Genomic DNA, 20,536 nt, shown 5'->3' with positions numbered 1-20,536 from the left:
GGGGGATTTGGGGAGGGGGACTTTATGGTGGGATGTCAGTATAAAGAAATGTTAAAAAAAGAATATTAATAAAGCATTAAGAGTGGTCACCATCATTTGAAAAATTTCAACAATTACATTTATTGTCTCTAATTTTGAAAAGTGAAATAATATCCCTAAGTAATGGATAAATATTTGGCAATTTGAAAAGAAAATTCACTACAACAGCTAAAACTAAAAAAAGCAAAGAAAAACTAGAGAGAGAATGTAAATGGCAAATAGTATGAACATAAAATAAAGGCCAAAATCTAGAAATGATTGGCCCTCTGTATTAATCACTGGGACACACGAATACTAATAATGGAGAGAAAACATTACTATTTGTTATGTGTCAGTGTTGTAACTGCAAACATTATTAAACCTAATAAACTGAAATCTTAAAAATGTACTTATGACCTAGGCAAGGTAAGTTAATTTTTCCAGGGAAAAATTTGATGCTTTCAATAAGCAGAAGCATTTTTTAAAAAACCTGTAAGTCTGTGACATTTGTTAATGTGTCAAAAGCCTCATTGAGAATAGTGCTCCTTGCATACTTATTGGTATGATCAGGATGATGGTTGGTCAAACAGCTTGACTTATGTTAGGAAGTAAAATTGTCTATTTTTCTGAAGCCCTTGAAGGTAATTAACTAAAATTCCATTTTTGCAAGTGTATGAAGCAATCCGAAGAAGTGAAAGATGCTTGATTGTATATGGTATGATGGTGAAACTGATGTAAGAGAAGATTTGCTATTTTATAAACTTATTAATGGCAACATAGTAAGGAATTTTAAATATCGTTGACAGACCTTTTCATGAAATTGATTATGTTGGAGAACTGAATTGTACTCTGCATTGATAGAGCTCAACTTCTTTTAGGAAGAAACATGATCTTCAAGAATGTGTTGAAAAGATGGCAACTTGTATAATTTGGATATTGCATACTTTACAGTTTCTGGACTGAAAAACCAAAGTGAGAGGTTGGATAAATTTTCCAAGTTATTATATGAGTAATCAATTTGACAAAAAATACAAGTTGTATGTAAATGTAATTCTAAAAATTACATGTGTAATTTTACAAGTTGTTTTCTCTTTAAAATATAAGCTCCTGGCAGAACCAGGAGAACATTATACACAGAGACTGATGCACTGTGGTATCAAATGTAATGGACTTCTCCATTAGTGGCAATGCAGTGATCCTGAACAACTTGGAGGGATCTACAAGAAAGAACACAATCCACATTCAGAGGAAAAACTGTGGGAATAGAAACACAGAAGAAAAATAACTATGATTACATGGGTTGAAGGGATATGATTGGGGATGTAGACTCTAAATGAACATCCTAGTACAAACATCAACAACATGAAAATAGGTTTTGATCAAGGACACACGTAATACCCAGTGGAATTGCGCGTCAGCTACGGGAAGGATGGGGGGAAAGAAGGGAGGGAAAGAATATGACTTAACCTTTAACCAAGGAATAATGTTCTAAATTGACTAAATAAATAAAATTTAAAAATATATAAGCTCCTAGAGGGAAGGGACTGTTTAATTTATGTTTCTATGTCACTAGTGCTTAGTGCAATGCCTAGAACAAAGGAGATAGGTAGTAAATGCTTATTGACTGAATGATTACTCAAACTGTGTGATTATATGGGGATAGAATATAATAAGCATGATCATTTTTTCTCATCCCAAACTGTTTGGAGGGATATTCTGAAGCAAATTTGTTTGATAATAATTTCCTTCTAAAATGTGAATAGTGCAGAACCAGGAAAAACACTGTACACAGAGACTGATACACTGTGATACAATCGAATGTAATGGACTTCTCCATTAGTGGCAATGCAGTGATCCTGAACAACTTGGAGGAACCTACGAGGAAAACCACTATCCACATCTAGAGGAAACACAGTGGGAGTAAAAACACTGAAGAAAAACAACTGCTTGAATACATGGGTTGAAGGGAAATGGTTGGGGATGTAGACTTTAGCTAAATGAACATCCTAGTGTAAACAACAACATGGAAATAGGTTCTGATCAAGGACACAAGTAATTCCCAATGAAATTGCACGTTGGTTGCAGGAAGAGTGGATAGAGGGGAGGGAGGGAAATAATGTGATTATTGTAACCAAGGAATAAAGTTCTAAATTGACTAAATAAATTAATTCAAATGGAAAAAAAATGAATAAAATGTGCATAGTTATGGCATATTTCTGAAACACTGAGTACTCAATAAAAATAAAACAAAACAGTAATGTCCTAAAGTCTGATCAGAAAGATAAAGTTATTGCATTGGTGAAAGAGTAGAATTGTGGGTAGTAATAAAGATATAAAATATTATGTATTTTACCAATAAAAATACTTGCCATGAAAGAAGAAAGCAAAGACTTTACTAGTCACTTGTCTGATCTACAAAAGCAATTCTCATTTTATTAAAGACCTAAATATTACTGATTATGAATGCATAAGGAACCTATTTGCCAAGGACAAATATGATAGTTATCTCATCTGAACAAGAACAGTTAATACTTTTTTTGTTATAGCACCCTGATGTACATTTTTGATTATAACAATCTTATGATTTGACCACAAATGAATAAAGAACTGATTAATCAAAGTGATACAAATTTTAGTACTATTTGTAACTTCTTGCACAAAAAGGGGTTCTTTGCTAAAGTAGCAATGTCATCAATGAAATCAATATTGAGAAACTATGATAAAAACAAGCCCAGTCATCTCATTAATATTAGTCATTATTATTTTCACATATAAATTATTTATCAATAAATATCTATGTATATTATAGTATCATATTATATAAAGTGTTATAAAATTATAGTAAATTCTTAATTTGACTAAAATACATGCCAACAAACTTATTTGGAGTGTTGGGGGGGCAATATTTTTTTGGAAAAAATTTCTACATAAAATTTGGAAACCACTTCTTACTGTAGGCTCAATTCTCACCACTGTTTGCAGTGGATGCTATTTATGGCTAAGACAATTCAGATATTATATCCCTAGCTTGCTCCTTCAGAAACTGGAAGATGCTTTAAGAAGAAAAAGTCCTAAGCTAAGACACTCAAAAGGACAAGCAGTAGTGTATCATTCTACGGTCAGTTCCCCAGGGGAATCAAACTCTCAAACAATTATCACACAGAGCAAGAAATGAAACAGAATTCACATTCCCCTCTGAAACTTTATTATAACAAATGGATCCAGCAGGCAAGGAACACAATCATGTTTACAGCAGTAAAGAGAGAGGGAAGGGGGAAAAAAAGGCAGAATAATTTAAAGATATTGGAAAATCACTGACCATGTAGAAACTGTGAATCCAGTAATGCCAAAGCTGGGGGTTACTCTTACTGCTCTCTAAACACCTGGAAGGCCCTTCTTACATCTGACTTTAAACCTGGCAGAAAATATTCCAAACTAAAACTAACAATTCTCTCAAACTTTCCATGTCCTTCCCAAGTCTCTTTGTTTTTTGTGTGATTACACAATTGACATTCACCATAGAGAAGAAAGTAGAGAGGAGATGACACAGATGGCCTAGCTTGGCTCCACTGGGGCATATCTGTATACCAGTTGGAAATGCCTAGAAGTTGCAGGTAAACAATAATTTAAATTTACTTTTCCCCTTTGTTTACAGCATAAAGAAACAGACCTTCAGAACAAGAAAGGTCATAATTGGATTCCTGCAGAGAAAATGTATCAAAGTTTTAAGTTGAGAAAAAGTTTTCATTGATTAAACCAGGAAGAAAGATTCTCTCATTTCACTCACCCATCCTTAATACATGTCAACTGGACAGTTTTTCTTACAAGAAAAAATAATCATAAGAAAATGAGGTAGCTCTTATAGGGAGGAACAATGCACACTGAGAGAAACTTCCCTTCTTAGTTCTGTTCCCTGTCATTCTTTCTCTCAAACTCTACCTTGTCTATACCAAGGAGTGTTTAGAGAAGACATCAGAAAACAGAGGCAGCCTGAGGATCAAGGTGAGATGACAGAAGGGTGTAAGATGATGGATGCCCCACTAAAATTATTCCAGGGAAATTTAGAGTCTGGGTCTCAATTGCAGACACTAAGTTTCGGGGAATAAAAATTCCAGGGAACATAAATTTATTTATTCCAGAAACCAACATTCCACTTAAAAAGGCAAGAAAGTGAAAATTCAAGGCCTCTGTGAAAGCTTTTAAGACATGAACGTTTCCAATTTGTTCCTGAAGAAGTTCAAAATTTCTTTTTCTGTTAATTTCCTATTGGTCCAGGGCTCAGGATCATTTAAAAAGTTGTTTTACTAACTATAACACTATCTAATTACAATTATTCTTTCATTATATGCATTTTTTTTTTAGTCTTGACCCAGAACAGATTGTCCCAATGGCCACTTACTGTCTGATAGGTGAATGACTTAAGTATAGGACTTCCTGTTGTATGACTGAATTTGGTGACTCAATTTTATAATAAAGGGCATTATCTTTTCTTAAAATAAGTTAGACTTAAAAGTGCCATGATGCTATAATGTAGTTTGCCCCAAATAAGTAAAATGAGGTCAGCTGCCACGGAGATAGAGATTACCTTATGTAAAACTTGGAAAAAAGAAAGAGTTGGCTTTCTTTTTCAGGGCACTTGCTAGGTCCTGGTACCTTAATATTGGTGTTCATAGACTCATATTCCTTAATCAAAGTCATCTCCCCACCCCCACCCCCCAATCTCTACTGGCTCTGGAATATTTTTCTCAAGAATGAAAGTGGGGGGAATTAGATGTTGGAACTGTCCACACATCTGCAGCAGGAAGTGAACCGTATAGCATGAACAGAATTTAAGATAATGACTGCTTTTCACTACCAGGTGCCAATGTGGAAACATATTATGGCACAACCACCACTAACAGAAGCCATTAGTCAGTTACTGAAAATGGGTCTGTTTCAGCAACTACAAAGAAATCCTTTACTTGTTCTACTCTGAATCGGTTCTTTTTTCTCTGGCAACTACCCAATCAGGACACACATCTCTCATTGCAGCAAAAAAGAATCTTAAAAAAAATCATAAAAATAAAGTCTGAAGTCCTCTCATTTGTATAAAACCAAAGTAATGACATAGCTTACACATTCTAGCCACTTGGCTATACTCCATAAAAAAGTCTTTTTTCTCCTGTTTCAAATAAATTCTATTCCTTCATATTTTACACTCCCAATCCTGGTCTCTTGGAGGAGGAAGTGTCCATCTAGAGTGAAGGCCATGATATAGGTAGCAATTTTGCCATTATCCTCTTCTGATTTCAGGGCCACAATGATTTGGTCATCTGTGTTAGGAATGAATTTAAAGGAAGAGAAGCCATGTGTTGGGGTTATTTCCCCAATATGGTTCACAGAGATGTCTCCAAAATCTTGAGCAGAGCGGAGGAGAAGGTTGGTACCCTTGTGTTCATCTTCCTTTTCATTGTAACGTTCATGGCTGGCCCGACGGGGCAAGAAAAACCATCGCTGCAAGGTGTCACTCCAACAAGCAGACTCATGAATTAGGTAGCCTGGGGACACACATAAAGGCATATGGAGTTAAAGTCAATGAAAGAGGTAAATGGATTCTAGGCTCTGTTTATATAACCTAGCAACTGAATGCTATCCCCTACATCTCCTCCTTGCCATTAGAGCCACCTACACTCAAATCAGTTGCCAGTTCCCTGATCGCAGAGGAAGAAATGTCTGAATATGGAATTCAAACTTTCCTTGGACAGAAGTATGACTCTTTTCACAGGCTCAAAGACCATTTTGTTGCTGTACTAATTTGAGTATTTTTCCACTAGCCCCAGCATTATTATTCCTCTTCTGTTTAGAACATCACATTTTTTCAGAAAGATTTTATACTTTGTCTTTGTTCTTAATTATCCAGGGCAATAAAGAGCAGGGAAAAGTGGACAATTTAAATTTTAAAGCCTTATTATTTTAGTCATTAGTTTGAATGATCTCCCCTACTTCCCCAAAGCATACCCCATAAATCCCATAAATCTAGAATTTTCCTTTTGTTCTTTTCCCATAGGTTAATGGAGGTGTGGAGAAGCAAGGAAAGAGTTGTGGGTAGGGAAATAGGGGTAACAGAGATTCTAATTTGTGATGTGGGAGAACAGGCTGCAGTGAGATGCTGGAAAAGCAGCCCCATGTCAGGCTGTGGAGATAAGATTACCAGTCTAGGAAGTTTGTAAAAGAGGATCATTACATTCATTTTTACAGATAGAAAAAGGGTAAAGTAACTTTCCTAAAGAAATAAAAGGTATCAATAGCAGTTGGCCAAGTGTATTCTAACTTCCATCCCAGAGACCTCCAAAACATAATGAATGAATGGAGCATTTACTAAGGGCTTATCATGTACATATACAAACAGAAAAGATAGTCACTGCCTCCAGGAGCTCACATTCTAACAGGGAAAACAAAATGGAAGGTTTCAGCTGAAATATCAGATGAAAAGTGCAGTGGCCCTTCAGGTGTAGAGTCAAAGCAGATTGGTAATGCCTCTTCTTTACCATCATTTCCACTGTTAAAATTATAGTTTCTGATGTAAAATCACTTGATACTGGGTTGGAAGCATTGTTATTCAAAAAGTTCTTGGGTTAGGGGGTAGAGTTTGGGTAGAGAGTTTCTGGGCTGTCTCTATCAAGGTCTTAGATAGGATGGTGATCAAGGTGGTGGTGGTTTGGTCTGCTTCCTACACATTACCTCCTGTCTCTACCTCTGAAAAGTCAACTAGAGCTAGGCTGGCTTGCCTTTGCAGTTTGTGATATTTGATGGGAAGAGCTGGCCCCTTGTCCACAAGGGTTGCTTTCCTGAATGATGGCTGGGAAGCAAAACCAGAGGTTGAGGGAGAGGGGTCTATCACTCCCAGGGCCCTGGCAGAGCTAAGCATTGGTGGTAGCTGGCTATTAGCTGTTGTTGGTGGCCCATTTTTGGAAATGATGGTTATGGAGTTTGTGCTGGATGTATGCCCAGTGGCCTAGGAGACACCATTATTCCCAAGGTTTTGGGGTTCAGGGTCCCAGGCTGTTTCCATCAAGGCTGAGGAAAGATGGTGCTCAAGGTAGTGGTGGTGGGTGAACTTGGCCCAGTTCTTCTGCATCCTGTTTCTCCCTCAGAGTACCTTGCTTCAAGTAGGCTTCTCTGTAGGTAGTGGCTGGCTCCTCATCTTCAGGAATAGTTTCCCCAGACAGTGGACATGAGGGCTGGGTCAGAAACAGAACTAGTGGCCTTGGTATGCTGCTATTCTTAGGGTTCCTGAACTTACTGCCTGTTAGTGGCAGTTGGCAAACACTGTTGATAAGTAAGTAAGGACAGATAAGGAAAGCCAACCCATTCTCCACAATGATTTCTCTCTTCATTGGGGACACTGCTATTTCTAGAGCTCTTAGGGTCCTGGACTGTCTCTACCATGAGGAAAAAAGGTCTTGGGAACTGTATTAAATGCATTCCAATATCTATAAAAACCAGATATGTCTAAGCATGAAGTTGCCGAGTTCAGATTATTATTTATTAGTTAAGACGAGATCACAATATACTTAAAAGGAAGTCAGCTTCATAGAATGGATAAGGAAATAGGAAATAAGGATTTGGAAATGGAAAATATTATTTTATGGGGAAAAGATTTTCAAACAATCCCTACCAACCCTCATTGACATAAAACAGGACAATGGTCCTGGATACCTACTTAAAAACTTACATTTTGGCAAAGAAATCAATTATTTTGTCTGGGATCACAGAAAGAAGCTATAGTTTTCTTTTTGGCCTTCTGGCTATCTGATCCAATTCATCCAGAAGGAAACTCCTAGAGTATCTTACCTGGGGGGTGAATCCCAGCTGCATCTCTCAAAGCATTGTAGTTAGATACCCAGTTTTCATGATATACATTGCCTTTGTAGCCAATCACCTTCACCCACTCAGGGTTTTCATTCATCACTTCACCAGTAGTGGTGGTCCATTCCTTGCCCAGGCCTCCAACATACAGATGCTCATCTTTCACAGCCAGCCATTCTGCTTTAAAACCTAGAGACAATGACATTCAGAGTTATTGTATCTCTATTGGGCTAAGTAAGTTGTCTTTTAAAAATGTACTTATTGTCCCATTAAGGCAAATTCCCTTGGCCTTAAGGAGCCACTAATACTAAGAAGTCCATAGAAATAAAAGGAAAACTAGGAATGAGTAGCTAAAAGGTGAATAATTCCTTCTGGTTCTACTCAGTCCCTTTCTTTCCTTCTTGATGCCTCTCAATATATGACTATTAGAAGGACAGAAGCATCTTCCAAAATGATCCACTGCAATCTGTTCTTGGAAGACTAAATAAATACTTATTTATACATATATATTATACATCTATTTAACATATGCATGTAATACGCATATACATATATACTGATGGCCTGAATTCCATATTTTGTTGGCTAGCCACTGGGTGGGCACAGTGAATACAGTGAACCCAGATACTTAGTAGCTGTGTGATCCTAGGCAAATCATTTTATCTCTCTTAGCTTCAGTTTCCTCATCTGTAAAATGGGAATAATAATAGCATCTTCCCAACACAGGCTTGTTCTGTGGATTAATAAAGAGATAATGGTATTTTGTAAGTCTTAAATTGCTATGTAAATGCTAGCTATGATGATAATGTTGGGGTAGGTAGGTGGTGCAGTTGAGAGATAATCTTCCTGAGTTCAAGTCTGGTCTCAGACACTAACTAGCTGTGTGACCCTGGGCAATTCACTCAATCCTGTTTGTTATAGCTTCCTTATCTATAAAATGAGCTAGAGAAGGTAGTGGCAAACCACTCTAGTATCAAAGCCAAGGAAACTCCAAATGGGGTCACAGAGAGTAGAACACAACTGAAAAAAACAATTGAATGACAATGACAATAATGAGGTTACTATTTCTTGCAAAAAAAGGTCACTAGTAGCCTGTGATTTACCATAGTCATTAGAAGAAAATCTTCCCAACTTGTAGGCACACTTACTCATCTCAATATCAAAGTTCTTGTTCTCTTTGTTTTTTTTATCTTTTTTTAAATCCTCACCTTTCATGTTGGAATCAATACTGTGTATTAGTTCCAAGGCAGAGGAATGGTGAGGGCTAGGCAATGGGGGTCAAGTGACTTGCTTAGGGTCACAGAGCTGGGAAGTGTCCGAGGCCATATTTGAACCTAGGACCTCCCATCTCTAGGCTTGGTTCTCAACCACTGAGCTTCCCAATTGCCCCCTTTCTGTTCTCTTTATATAGCTGCCTAAACCTAAAGATAGGCCTTACTCCTAACAATTTCTTTACCTTCTGACCTAGCCAGGAAATAGGTGGCAGCCACTGCCACACTTTTCAAACTGAATACCCATTCTGAACCTTGAGCAAACACAGAAGGAATTTTATGTCCTGAACAGTGTACTGTATAATTGAACATCTGTTACCCTAAAAAAGAACTATATTTCCCAGGAGCCCATTGTCTTCCTGTTCTTACATACTTCCTGTAGACAAAGGATATTAGTGAGTGGGCGGTCCTCTTGGGCCTCTTTTTTGAGCTTGCAGCCAGAATGGTAGAGGTGATAAGCTAAGCACGGGGATTTTAAATGGGCTGATTAGCCATAGGCATGTGGTCTTTATTTTGTATCCCTTTTATTACTTTATTTCTAATGATCATTAATAAATCCCTTAAAATATAACATTTTTGTTATTGACATTAATTTTAATTTTTACAGAGATGGCAACCACTTAAGAGAAAAGAATTTTCAATTTTTTTTAAGATAGCCTAGATAAATGCCATGTTTCTCCTGCCAAGGCTTTTTGCCCACCTCACCCACCCACCCTCTCTTTGGAGTTACTGCCTTTTTCTTTCTTTACTTTTTGCCCAGTTGCCCTCCCTACTGGCCAGGCTATTTTTAGCTGGGGGACTCTTGGCGAAGAAGAGATAAGCCGCTTCTCTCACCCATTTGCTTGAGCCCATGTTCCTCAGTTCCTTGCTGCTGCCTCCGGCATTGCTGTTGCTGATACTGCCTGCTCCTATGCCTGAATCCTCCTCCTGATCTCCAGCCCTGCCCAGCCCTAGCCCCAGTCCTGTTGGGCTTCTGATAGCTGCCGCTGTGTCCTCAGAATCACAAACTAGCTGGTAAAAACTGGGGTATATTTTCCTTAGGCAACGATTAACCTCCTAACTTCCTTTCCACGTGGCTGGGGAAACTAGCATTTTATCTCAGGAGGGAAGGGAAGAAGGAAATTACTCTTCCAAATAGGAAGTAAATTACAAGCATGGTTCATTCTATGAAAGAGCAATGCACTACCTATTTCAAACAGTTTCCAGCTTTAGGATTTTTTTCATGAGTACACTAATCCTTTCACTTATCTTGCCTAAGATTCAGGGGAGAAAACTCATTTCCCTACAACCCTTTGTCATTTCGGCCTGTCCAGTCTCTAAGATACATCCAATTTGGGATTCCTCCTTACCATATTCAGCAAGGAATTCTCCCTCACTATGAGAGAGCCAAAAAAAAAAAATCTGACAAAAGGAATCTGGATGGATAGAGAGAGGAACTTTAAAAGAGATTGGAGGTGAAAATTTTAAGCCTTTTAGACTACTTTGTTTTATGAAGGTCTCTGTATTTAATTATATTTTGCTGATTGTCTGCTTTAAGATTTAATTTTGTTGTTTTAATTTCATATATAAATGTATTCAATACTATTCTGCTATACTGAATCAGTTTAATCTACTGTTTTAACTACCAATATATTCTGTTACCTTTCCCCCATAACTATATTGAACAAATATTATTGAATAAGCCCATATAAAAACAGCTTTTTCTACCATTTTGGCTTTGTAAATTATCACACATATGATGGATGGACTCCATCAACCTGGTTAACAAACTTTGGTAAATTTAATGAGCTAAACATCTCAAATTGGTTTTAAGGGGTCTTTAGACATGATTAAAAAAAATTTTTTTCCAACAACTCTGACTGATCATTTTGCCTACCTCTGAGTTATTTGTAACAAGAGGTAAAGGGTCCATTTTAGTAGCTGAAGAATTATAATCCCCACCTCTTACATTTGTAAAAATGTGAATGGATGGGACATAACAATCTCATAACAAAGGAGCTGGGAAGTTAATCCCAGGACATGGTACCCTGTATGGCTCCAAGAGGGAGCATCTCTCATTTGTAACTCTTCAGTTTAATTTTACTTCCACCAGAACAATCTAGATTTCTTAATAATGTTCTAAACCCAAATAAGTTTTACTTTGTTTAAAAATATCTCAACCAAGGTTGAAAGATTTACTACACCTGAAAAACCTGTGACAAGTATCCATTAGCTTTAAATGTCATACAGCAGACTCATGTAAAATAAGATAGTAGGTTTGTTTGCTATTGTCATTAAATGGGCTATTATAACTTTGGGGATTTTGATGCTTTTTGAACGTGCATTATCTGTTGTATTATTATTCTTTATAAAAACTGTTACTTTGTAAACAGTGGATCACGGCCAAGTTTGAAAAGGAAATGGATCTCATTTTTGGGTGAGAAACCTTTGTATTCTACCTTTCCTCAGCTGACATAGTGTGTCAATGATTGTAAGCTATATATTTTTTATTTTTAAAACTCTATTATAGTTTTTGCTTGCATGTGCAATGTACTATTTCAGTTTTATTTTTTCTCTTCCTTTTGCATTTGAAGCACATGTCAACAGTATTGAGAAGATTTTTCTTTAACTTTTTGATTTTGTAGTAATATAAGTTTAAAATACATTTGCCCTGATGTCAATGCATACCCCAAAAGCTTTAGACTATAAAAATGATAACACTGATTGTTAAAAAAAAATTTATGGGACTTTGTTTAATGATTCTGTCTGATTCCAGGAGAAGGGAATACAAAGATAGCACAGTGCCAAAGAAGCACAAAGGTACTTGTATAGTGCCAACAGAGCACAAGGTCAAAGAGACCACACCAATCCTACGTGGATTGATGACATTCTGTGCAAAGAGGGACAGTATTTAATCATATGTGAGACTAGAGGTTGAGGCTGTTTAACATGTGTTAAATGCAGGTCTTCCTTGTACCATACACTCTATATAAAATACATGACATCGATTATTCTGGTTCCATCCTGGCTCCCATTTGCTCCTATAATCTAGTCCCTTTTCTCTCTTATAGTATGGCAACTTCCTGTAGTCTTGGCTGCAAATGGGTAAGTGAAATTACTGCATTTTGTCCTACAGACTTGTGGGATAGAAATTACTCTAGTTGGGTCCTAATTCAAGGATCTGTTATAAATTTATGTTTCTTTTACTTAGAAGTTTTACACATAAGACTTTGATAGTCTATATTTCATCCACAAATTATTTTCTCTTTTATTTGGATTTTTTTATTGATGTTTTTGATTTCTCTTGCCAATTGATTCATATACCTCATAACTCGGCCATGCATTCCTAAGTGATTCCTATGTTTTTCAACACCCTCTTCAGGGGGATATGTATTATTATTATTACAAATTGCAAAGTTTAAATTATTTTTGAGAGTAATTTTAGGATGAGAAACATGCTACCTCTCCAAATCTAGAAAATGAACTGTTTGAAGAAGGCACCATTAAGATGCCTGCACAGACCACATGCTGCACCAGAAGATCCAGAGTGAACTTTGGGATGTGGTGATTTGAACTGTGTGGGGTTGAATGCATTTGTTTTGTATGTATACTCTTATGCAGAAGGGAACTGCTTCCAGCTAGCTTTTTGTCAATGCTCCTAGCAATCATTGGTTTTGCTCTTTTTTTTCCTTTTATCACCAAATTATTGTAATTTCAAAGTTGGTTATGTTTACAAGATCCATTGGAGAGACCAGTCTTCCACAGATCTCAGGGGGCATTCTATAATTGAAAATCTGTTACCCTAAAAAAAAAGAACTAGATTTCCCAGGAGCCCACTGACTCCCTATTGTTACATACTTCCTATAGACAGAGGATATTAGTGAGTGGGCAGTCCTCTTGGGCCTCTTTCTTGAGCTTGCAGCCAGAATGGTGGAGGTGGGGATTTTAAATGGGCTAATCAGCCATGGGAATGTGGTCTTTATTTTGTATCTTCTTTATTATTTTATTTCTAATGATCATTAATAAATCTCCTAAATATTAATATTTTTATTATTAAGATTTAATTTTAATTTTTACAGTACCTGATATACTGCTTACCACAAAGTCTTTTTATTACAATCAATTTAAATCTTGAGCTGCTACAATAGAGTTTAAGAGATACAGAATTAGAGCCAAGTTGAGTTTGCATATATGAAACAAACATGTTCCCAATACCCTTCGGCTAAGTCTTTTCTTCCTATTACAGATTAAAGAACTTTTCCCTGTTGACTTAATTCTTTTATTCATTTCATTAACTAGCTTGCTTCCCTCCAGTTTCTTTGTCTAGTCTTTTGAAATTAATCTGTTTTAGGGAAGATTATATATATATGTATATATGTAATATATATAATATAAATATGCACACACATATATATGCATATATAAATATATTTTCTTTTAGGAAACGTATGGTCACAGAGCTGTCATTCATTTTATGGAAGTCCAATTTTAGTTAGATAGGATTATAGGATCATAAATTAAGAGCAGGGAATGATCTTAAAGATCATTAGTCCTTAATCAGAGTCCTTAAAGATCATCTAGTCCAATCCTCTCATTTTTGGGGTAAAGAAAATGAGGCTTAGGGTATGTGAGTTGTTCAAAGTCACACAGTAAGCATTGAGATTAGATTTAATCCAGATCCTTGGATTCCAGAAGCAATGAATGCTCTTTCCACTGTAACAGATGTCTCCCTATAATAGGATCTAAGATTTTATATACATATATATGACATATTTATAAATATATTTTTTGGTGGACATAGAAAGGGAAGAAACAAACCTTTAACACAAGGACAGGATAGGGGGAAAGACATTGCCACTTATCTAAGAACAAACATTAATTCTTGAGCTGCTACAATAGAGTTTAAGAGATACAGAATTAGAGCCAAGTTGAGTTTGCATATATGAAACAAACATGTTCCCAATACCCTTCGGCTAAGTCTTTTCTTCCTATTACAGATTAAAGAACTTTTCCCTGTTGACTTAATTCTTTTATTCATTTCATTAACCCTAAGCTGAGAACTAATTTAAAACTTTGCTTTTAAAAGAAAATTATTTTGTGGCAATAATGCCAACAATATAACTTTCAGAAAAAATGAAAGAATTAAATAACATTGAATTTAGTCCTGGATATTTTCCTTGAAGAATTCTTTTATCCTGAGGAGCGCCACTATTTATTCTTGCTTTGTTTCTTTAGACTGAAATAGCAACAACAGGCTCTTAATCATGTACCAACTTGGCTTTTTACTACAGATGGGCAAAACTCTTCATCCACCACCCCTGGTAACCTTCAGGAAATAAAATCTGTTCCCATTTACCTTTTCCCACTGTACCATCTCCATCTGACAGGATCACCCAAGGCACTGTCTTAGTGCCTTCAATCTGGTAGACCACTCCAGTTCGGTCATCCACTGAATAGAGCTTCCCATTGAAAACAATTAGCTCTGAGAGTTCCATGCCCCTCCCTTTTTCAGCCAGGTGGGATTCCAGGATACTATCTTCTTTATCCCATTCCACAGTCACTTTGTCTCCACTCTCTGATAGGGTCAAGTATCCCTTTTTCAGGTAACTGAACCAGGTATTTTCCTTTTTGGCCCTGGATTCAGTGTCCAAATCAGCGATAACTGCAATTCGGTATCGAACTCCATTGAGAGTTTTCTGGGGTGGTGAGAGAGGGTAAGTATCATTGTACCGGTCACCTGCAAACTGACTAAGTCTTCGGTTGTGGACGTTGGTCTGGACTGGCCTTCCTGTGGATGAACGGTGGAAGCACAACAGCAATAGCACAAAGCCAAAGCACAGGGAAGATACTACGATTGCCTTCCAGCGGAGTCGGAAGCGGGGGTCAGCAGCTTTGGTCATGGACGCAAGGACAGGAAGTCCACCCACACTTATCCGAAGGGAGTGCATAGAATCATTCCATTCCAAGTGGTCATAGGGTTGGATGGGCATCAGACTGAAAGTCAGCAGAGATCTACATATCCACAAAGGGAAGGGAGGTGTTAGTAACCCTGAAAGGTACAGTCAACTTTCAATTATTTCAAATTAGATTCTTTCCATTATGACTTTTCCAATTGAAGTCTTGTTTTTAATACTTAGCTAACACTATTGACTCTTCTTTATTAAGTCCTGTGAAGATATTAGCATGCTCCCAATATATTGACTTTTGTCTTATAAGAAATGGTGTTCTTTTAAAGCAAAACAGTTTTCTTTCCCTTGTCCCGGCCAAGAGCACAGACAGCTTAAAGAGAGCTATTCATGGGCTAGTGCCTTTGCATCATTGCTACAATTTGAGGAACAGTAAAAGAACTGAATAAAAGGGTAGAAGAAAGGTTAACAGTCTTATGGATTCTCCTGTCTCGAGTCTCCGTTATGGTTTCATTGTTTTATTTGGACAACAACCATACCTACATATGGACAAACTCACACTGAAAAGCCAATTATAGTTTTTGTGTAATCTATCATATTGCTCTCTTGCATAATGCATAATATTGTGAAGAGAATGCTATATACTTTTTAAAGTGCTATTTGGATATCAGCTATTATTATTCAAGGAGTTACTAGATTCAGATGACTTTCCACTGTCTTGAGGGCCACAAAGTCTATGCAGTCTTCACCATTTAACATATAAGGTTTAGCTCTTTTTGAGAAACTCCTAAAAATCCATAACCAAATACTGAACTTTGTGTTATAAGAAGAAATACAGGTCTTCTGGTGAAGATGGCTGCCCAAAGAGGGGCAAGAAAGCCCAGCTCCCACTTCCTTACTCCAGCAAAAAACTTGACAATACAAGATGGAATAATAATCAAGAAATCCAATAAGCAAGTACAAGTAACTTTCTCTACTCCAGAATTTCAAAAAAGGCAGCTGGAAAAAGCAAGCACCTATGGTAGCCTCAAAATGTGCTGGAGACTAGCCAGACATTGAACAGCTGCAGGTTATAAGGCTTTGTTTCTGGAAGAAGCAAGAGTAGAAGTTTCCCCCAACAAAATCCCAGGGCAGTAAGAAACTCATGGTAGGGACCTTGGAAGCAAGTTGGAGTGAAAGTGCTCAGATGAAGGCACCCTAGGTTGTTGACTTCCAAAATCTATAGCATTTGGTCCCAAGATGCCATATAGGGCTTTGAAGATCCAGTACTCTGAAGTTCAAAGATCTGGGAGTGGGGTGTTAACTCAAAGAGGTTAAGGTCACTGTAGGAATCCAAGTGACCTAGGTCAAGACTAAGCAGGATCAATTATCACATCCAAAAGTGAAGCAGGAGCCAGAGCCTCATAAAGACTCAGGTTAAGAACTAAGGCTGGAAAGATGAATAAAGCAAAGAAATGAAAAATTATTAAGAATTAATGTATATCCAAAGACATTAAAAAATTTAAGCAAGAAAGAGACTACGTCTGTAAAAACTGATATCAAAGACTCAAAGGGGAAAAATGCATTTTCTATAAAGACTATATGCAAACCTAGAAGAAATGAAATAAATTTTAAAATTATATAAAAGTTCTGGAGAAAAAAATGGAAGGGAATAAGTAGCTTAGAAAAGAAAATGGTAAACCTTACCTAAGTAACAGACTCTCTGAAAAGGTCTGGACTTTTATATATTTTAAGAAATCATTAAAAAGACTCCATCATTTACCTCCTGAAAGAAACTGGCAAAGGAATGTTCCTAACATAAACAAAATTTAGAGCTTGCATGTCAAAGAAAAAATATTGCAGCCAGAAAGAGTTCAAATACCAAAAGAACTACAGAAACACAAGACCTGGAGAGATAATCTTGGAATACAGTATTCCAAAAAGGCAAAAGATGCAAGTTTATAACCAAGAATAACAGCCTGCAAAGATAAATGTCTTATCTACAGGGGGGAAAATGGATCTTTAATGAATAGAGAGGACCTTTAAGCATTTCTGATGAAAAGATCAGAGGCAAATAGGAACTCTGAAATGCAAAATACTAGACTCAAGAGAAATTTATTAAGGTACCTTTATTTAGGCAATTAGAAGGGTTTGTACAGCATCATGAAGGGATACCATTTTTTAAATGGAAGAAGAAATAAGTGGCCCTTCAGAATCTTAGTCTTCTAAGTGTATTAGGGGAGTTCATTGAGAAAACAGGATAGGACTGAACTGGTAGATTGAAATGAGAGGCTTAAAAGGAACAGACTAATCTAGAAAAGAAGAAGAGATGAAACTTACTATTTCTCTTAACTGAAGGGTTCCTGAGAAGAGTTGCTAGAGATGGAGTAAGGGGTTGGGGAATTTGACAACTGGGAACCTCATTATTATCTGAACCATATAAAGTAGGGTTGAATACACTCACACATGCACACCCACAAAGTTAGGTGTAAAAATATACTAAATGCAACAGGGAAACAGATGGGGAGTGTTAGAGAGAGAATTCTGGAGAGAAAATACTCACAATCAAAAATAATTTCTGATCCTAAAGGGAGAATGAAAAGAAAAATGAGAAGAAAAAAATCAGGGAACTAAGGAGGTATCCATCAACTGCAGGATGGCTGAACAAATTGTGTTATATGAATGTGATGAAATATTATTGTCTCATAAGACATGACAAAAGAGATGAACCCAGCGAAGTATGAACTGCTATGTAGTGAGGCTGGAACAAATAGAACAATTTATATGACAGCAACCCTAGAAATAAAAAACTTCTCTTAAAGACTTAAAAACCCTGACCAAATCAGTGACCAAGAGTATCTCAGGAAGTTCTTTGTTCCCCATTTCTCTAACAGAAAGAAGATGGCCTCAGGTATTATAAAGACATATTTTTGGATATGGCCACTGTGGATTATTTTTGCTTTACTGTGTTTATTTGAAACGCATGGGGTTTTTCCCTCCTGGTTTTTGTTTGTTTGTTTTTTACTCTTACCTTCTGTCCTAGAGTTGATGCTAAGTATTAGTTCCAAAGCAGAAGAGTGGTATGTGCTAGGCAATTGGGGTTAAGTGATTTGCCCAAGGTCACATGGCTAGAAAGTGCTGAGAACATATTTGAACCCAGGACCGCCTGCTGCTAGATATGGTGCTCTATCTACTGAACTATCTCGATACTCCCCTCCGGTTTTTAATTAGGGGATGGATGGGTAAGAATAAAAAGGCAAAGGGCCATTGAAACATTTTTAAAAGTACATAAAAGAGAGCAAAAGAAAATTCAGAAGGAAGCAGGGTAGTTTTCAAAGTGACATGTTTAATTTGGTACATACTTTTGAAAAAAGCAAGCAGTATAGAAAAGAGATTTTTACTTTTATGCACAATACTTTTAAAAATTATTTATTCATTTAATTAATTTAGGATACTTTTCCAAGGTTACACGATTCTTATTCTTTCCTTCCCCTCCTCCCTCATCCCTCCTTGCAGCCAAGGAGCAATTCCACTGAGTTTTATATGTATCATGTACAATATCTTTTTTAAAATTAATTCTACTTTGATATTTGTTAAATTCAGAATAAAAGAAATTAAATTTAGAAAAAGGAATTAAGTAGCAGGGTTGAGAATTAGACTTTCAATATTTTCACCTCACCATAACCTCCAAAGCACACAGAGCAGAGTAGAGCAATTTACATGGCCAAAGAGGCTCCAGGCCAGAGTATAGCCCAGTGTTGGCAAACCTTTACTGAGTTTGGGTGCCCAGGGGGCAAATTCAAGCTGTCAGAGAGCCTCAGGAGAGTTTATGGAGGAAGTGCTTGCTTTGGGCAGCTGGACAGAGGGGTGGGGCATGCAAAAAATGTCCTCAGGCACTGGGAAGAGGGGAATGGAGCAGCTCTCCATGAGAGTCACATCTTCACCAATGCTGGTAGAGCCTAACAAGATGAAAAGCTATCTCACAGCTGACCACAAAAAAAGAGGTATGCTGGCAACATCCAGGCAGTCCTAGACTGGAAGGTAACAGTAATGCTACATTAAATTTGCAATAAGATTGGTCAACTCCCCCTACTCCCTATATCTTCTCAAGTACCAACTTTTTAATTCTTAAATCCCAAAGAAACTTGTTCCTGTTAAGCAGTTTTTCCTGCTTCCTCCCTATTCTTCCTCTTCCCCATCCATTGTTTTCATTGGATTTTAACTCTATGGTTAAAATGAAGTTCTAATTGGAAAATATCTAGAGCAGTGGTTCTCAACCTTTCTAATGCCGTGACCCTGCAATATAGTTCCTCATGTTGCAGTGACCCCAAACCAAAAAATTATTTTGGTGGATACTTCAAAACTGAAATTTTGCTACAGTTATGATTCAGAATGTAAATACCTGATGTGCATTATGTATTCTCATTGCTACAAATTGAGAGGTTGAGAACCGCTCATCTAGAGACAGGTGGAACTGGAACTCCTCCCTAATTGACTCTAAATCCCATTTCCCCATGCTATCATTTCTGCTAACCACTAGCCTATATATATTTTTCTCTTTTTTAGCCAAATTCTTTGAGAAATCTATCTGCATCTGTGCCTTTATTTACTTTCCTCTGCTTTCTTCTTAACCTTCTGCTCAATCTTATCATTCAAATGAAACTGCTCCCTCTAAAGGGTTACTCTCTTAACTGCCAAATTTTATTCACATTCTTGATCCTTATCCTTCTTGACCTCTCAGCACCATTTGACATGTTAACCACTCCTCCTTGAAACTCTCTCTAGGTTTTTATGACAACAGTCTCTCCAACCTTTCCTCTTTTACCATTCTAATGGCTCCTTCTCAGTCTGGTTTACCAGTTTCATTGTGCCCACAAACTGTAGGCATACTCAAGTTTGTCCTGGACTAGACTGTTGCAATAGTCTCCAGGATCAAAAATTCTTTTCTGATTGACATTTATAACTCTGTGTAACCTTGCCCCTCTCTGCCTATCTTGCCTACTTATATATTTTACTCCTCACCACATTCTGTGGATCAGACAAGACTACTTGATGTTCCTTACGCCTCAAGTTCCATCTCATACTGTCAATGGCTATCTCTCCTGCTTGAGAATGCTTAACCACCATGATTCTGCTTCCTGGAATTTCTGGCTTTCTTCAAGATTCAGCTCAAAAGGCACTTTCTACATGAGGTTTTTTCCTTGCATCTTCCGTTATAAGTTTTGCTTTCCTTTCCTGGATCACCCTGTATTTTGTTTGTTGTGCATTTTATATATGCAAGTATGCATATACTTGTGCCTATGGACATGCTGTCTTTCCCATTCTAATGTTGGCTCCCTGTGAGCAGGGATCATTTTGCTTTCATTTTATATCCCTAGCACAACTAATTGCATACAGTAGGTGTTTAATATATGCATGTTGATTGAATGAAATGGTATTGTGCAGGAGGTGGAGTTGCTGCAACAGTTCAAAATAGGAATTCCATTCTTCTATCTCCCCTCCCCATTATTCAGATTGTAACTCATAAGATAAGAT

At 37.0% G+C, this 20,536-nt stretch overlaps 1 protein-coding gene across 3 annotated transcripts in view; it reads right to left on the bottom strand.

Moving 5' to 3' along the window:
* Positions 1-2,421: 2,421 nt before the first annotated feature.
* Positions 2,422-20,536, bottom strand: part of CANT1 (calcium activated nucleotidase 1) — a 129,163-nt gene continuing 111,048 nt past the window's right edge. For all 3 annotated transcript variants that reach the window (XM_056817395.1, XM_007482927.3, XM_056817394.1), the window contains 3 exons: positions 14,473-15,128; positions 7,852-8,055; positions 2,422-5,555 (listed from right to left, as the gene is read on the bottom strand). In XM_056817395.1, coding sequence (XP_056673373.1) covers positions 5,185-5,555; positions 7,852-8,055; positions 14,473-15,106 — 1,209 coding nt within the window. In that variant the 5' untranslated portion in view covers positions 15,107-15,128 and the 3' untranslated portion in view covers positions 2,422-5,184. The remainder of the gene's footprint in view (positions 5,556-7,851; positions 8,056-14,472; positions 15,129-20,536) is intronic.

The sequence above is a fragment of the Monodelphis domestica genome, chromosome 2 (genome assembly GCF_027887165.1).
Source record: "Monodelphis domestica isolate mMonDom1 chromosome 2, mMonDom1.pri, whole genome shotgun sequence".
Lineage (NCBI taxonomy): Eukaryota > Metazoa > Chordata > Mammalia > Didelphimorphia > Didelphidae > Monodelphis > Monodelphis domestica.
This window is presented reverse-complemented; position numbering and strand designations above follow the sequence as displayed.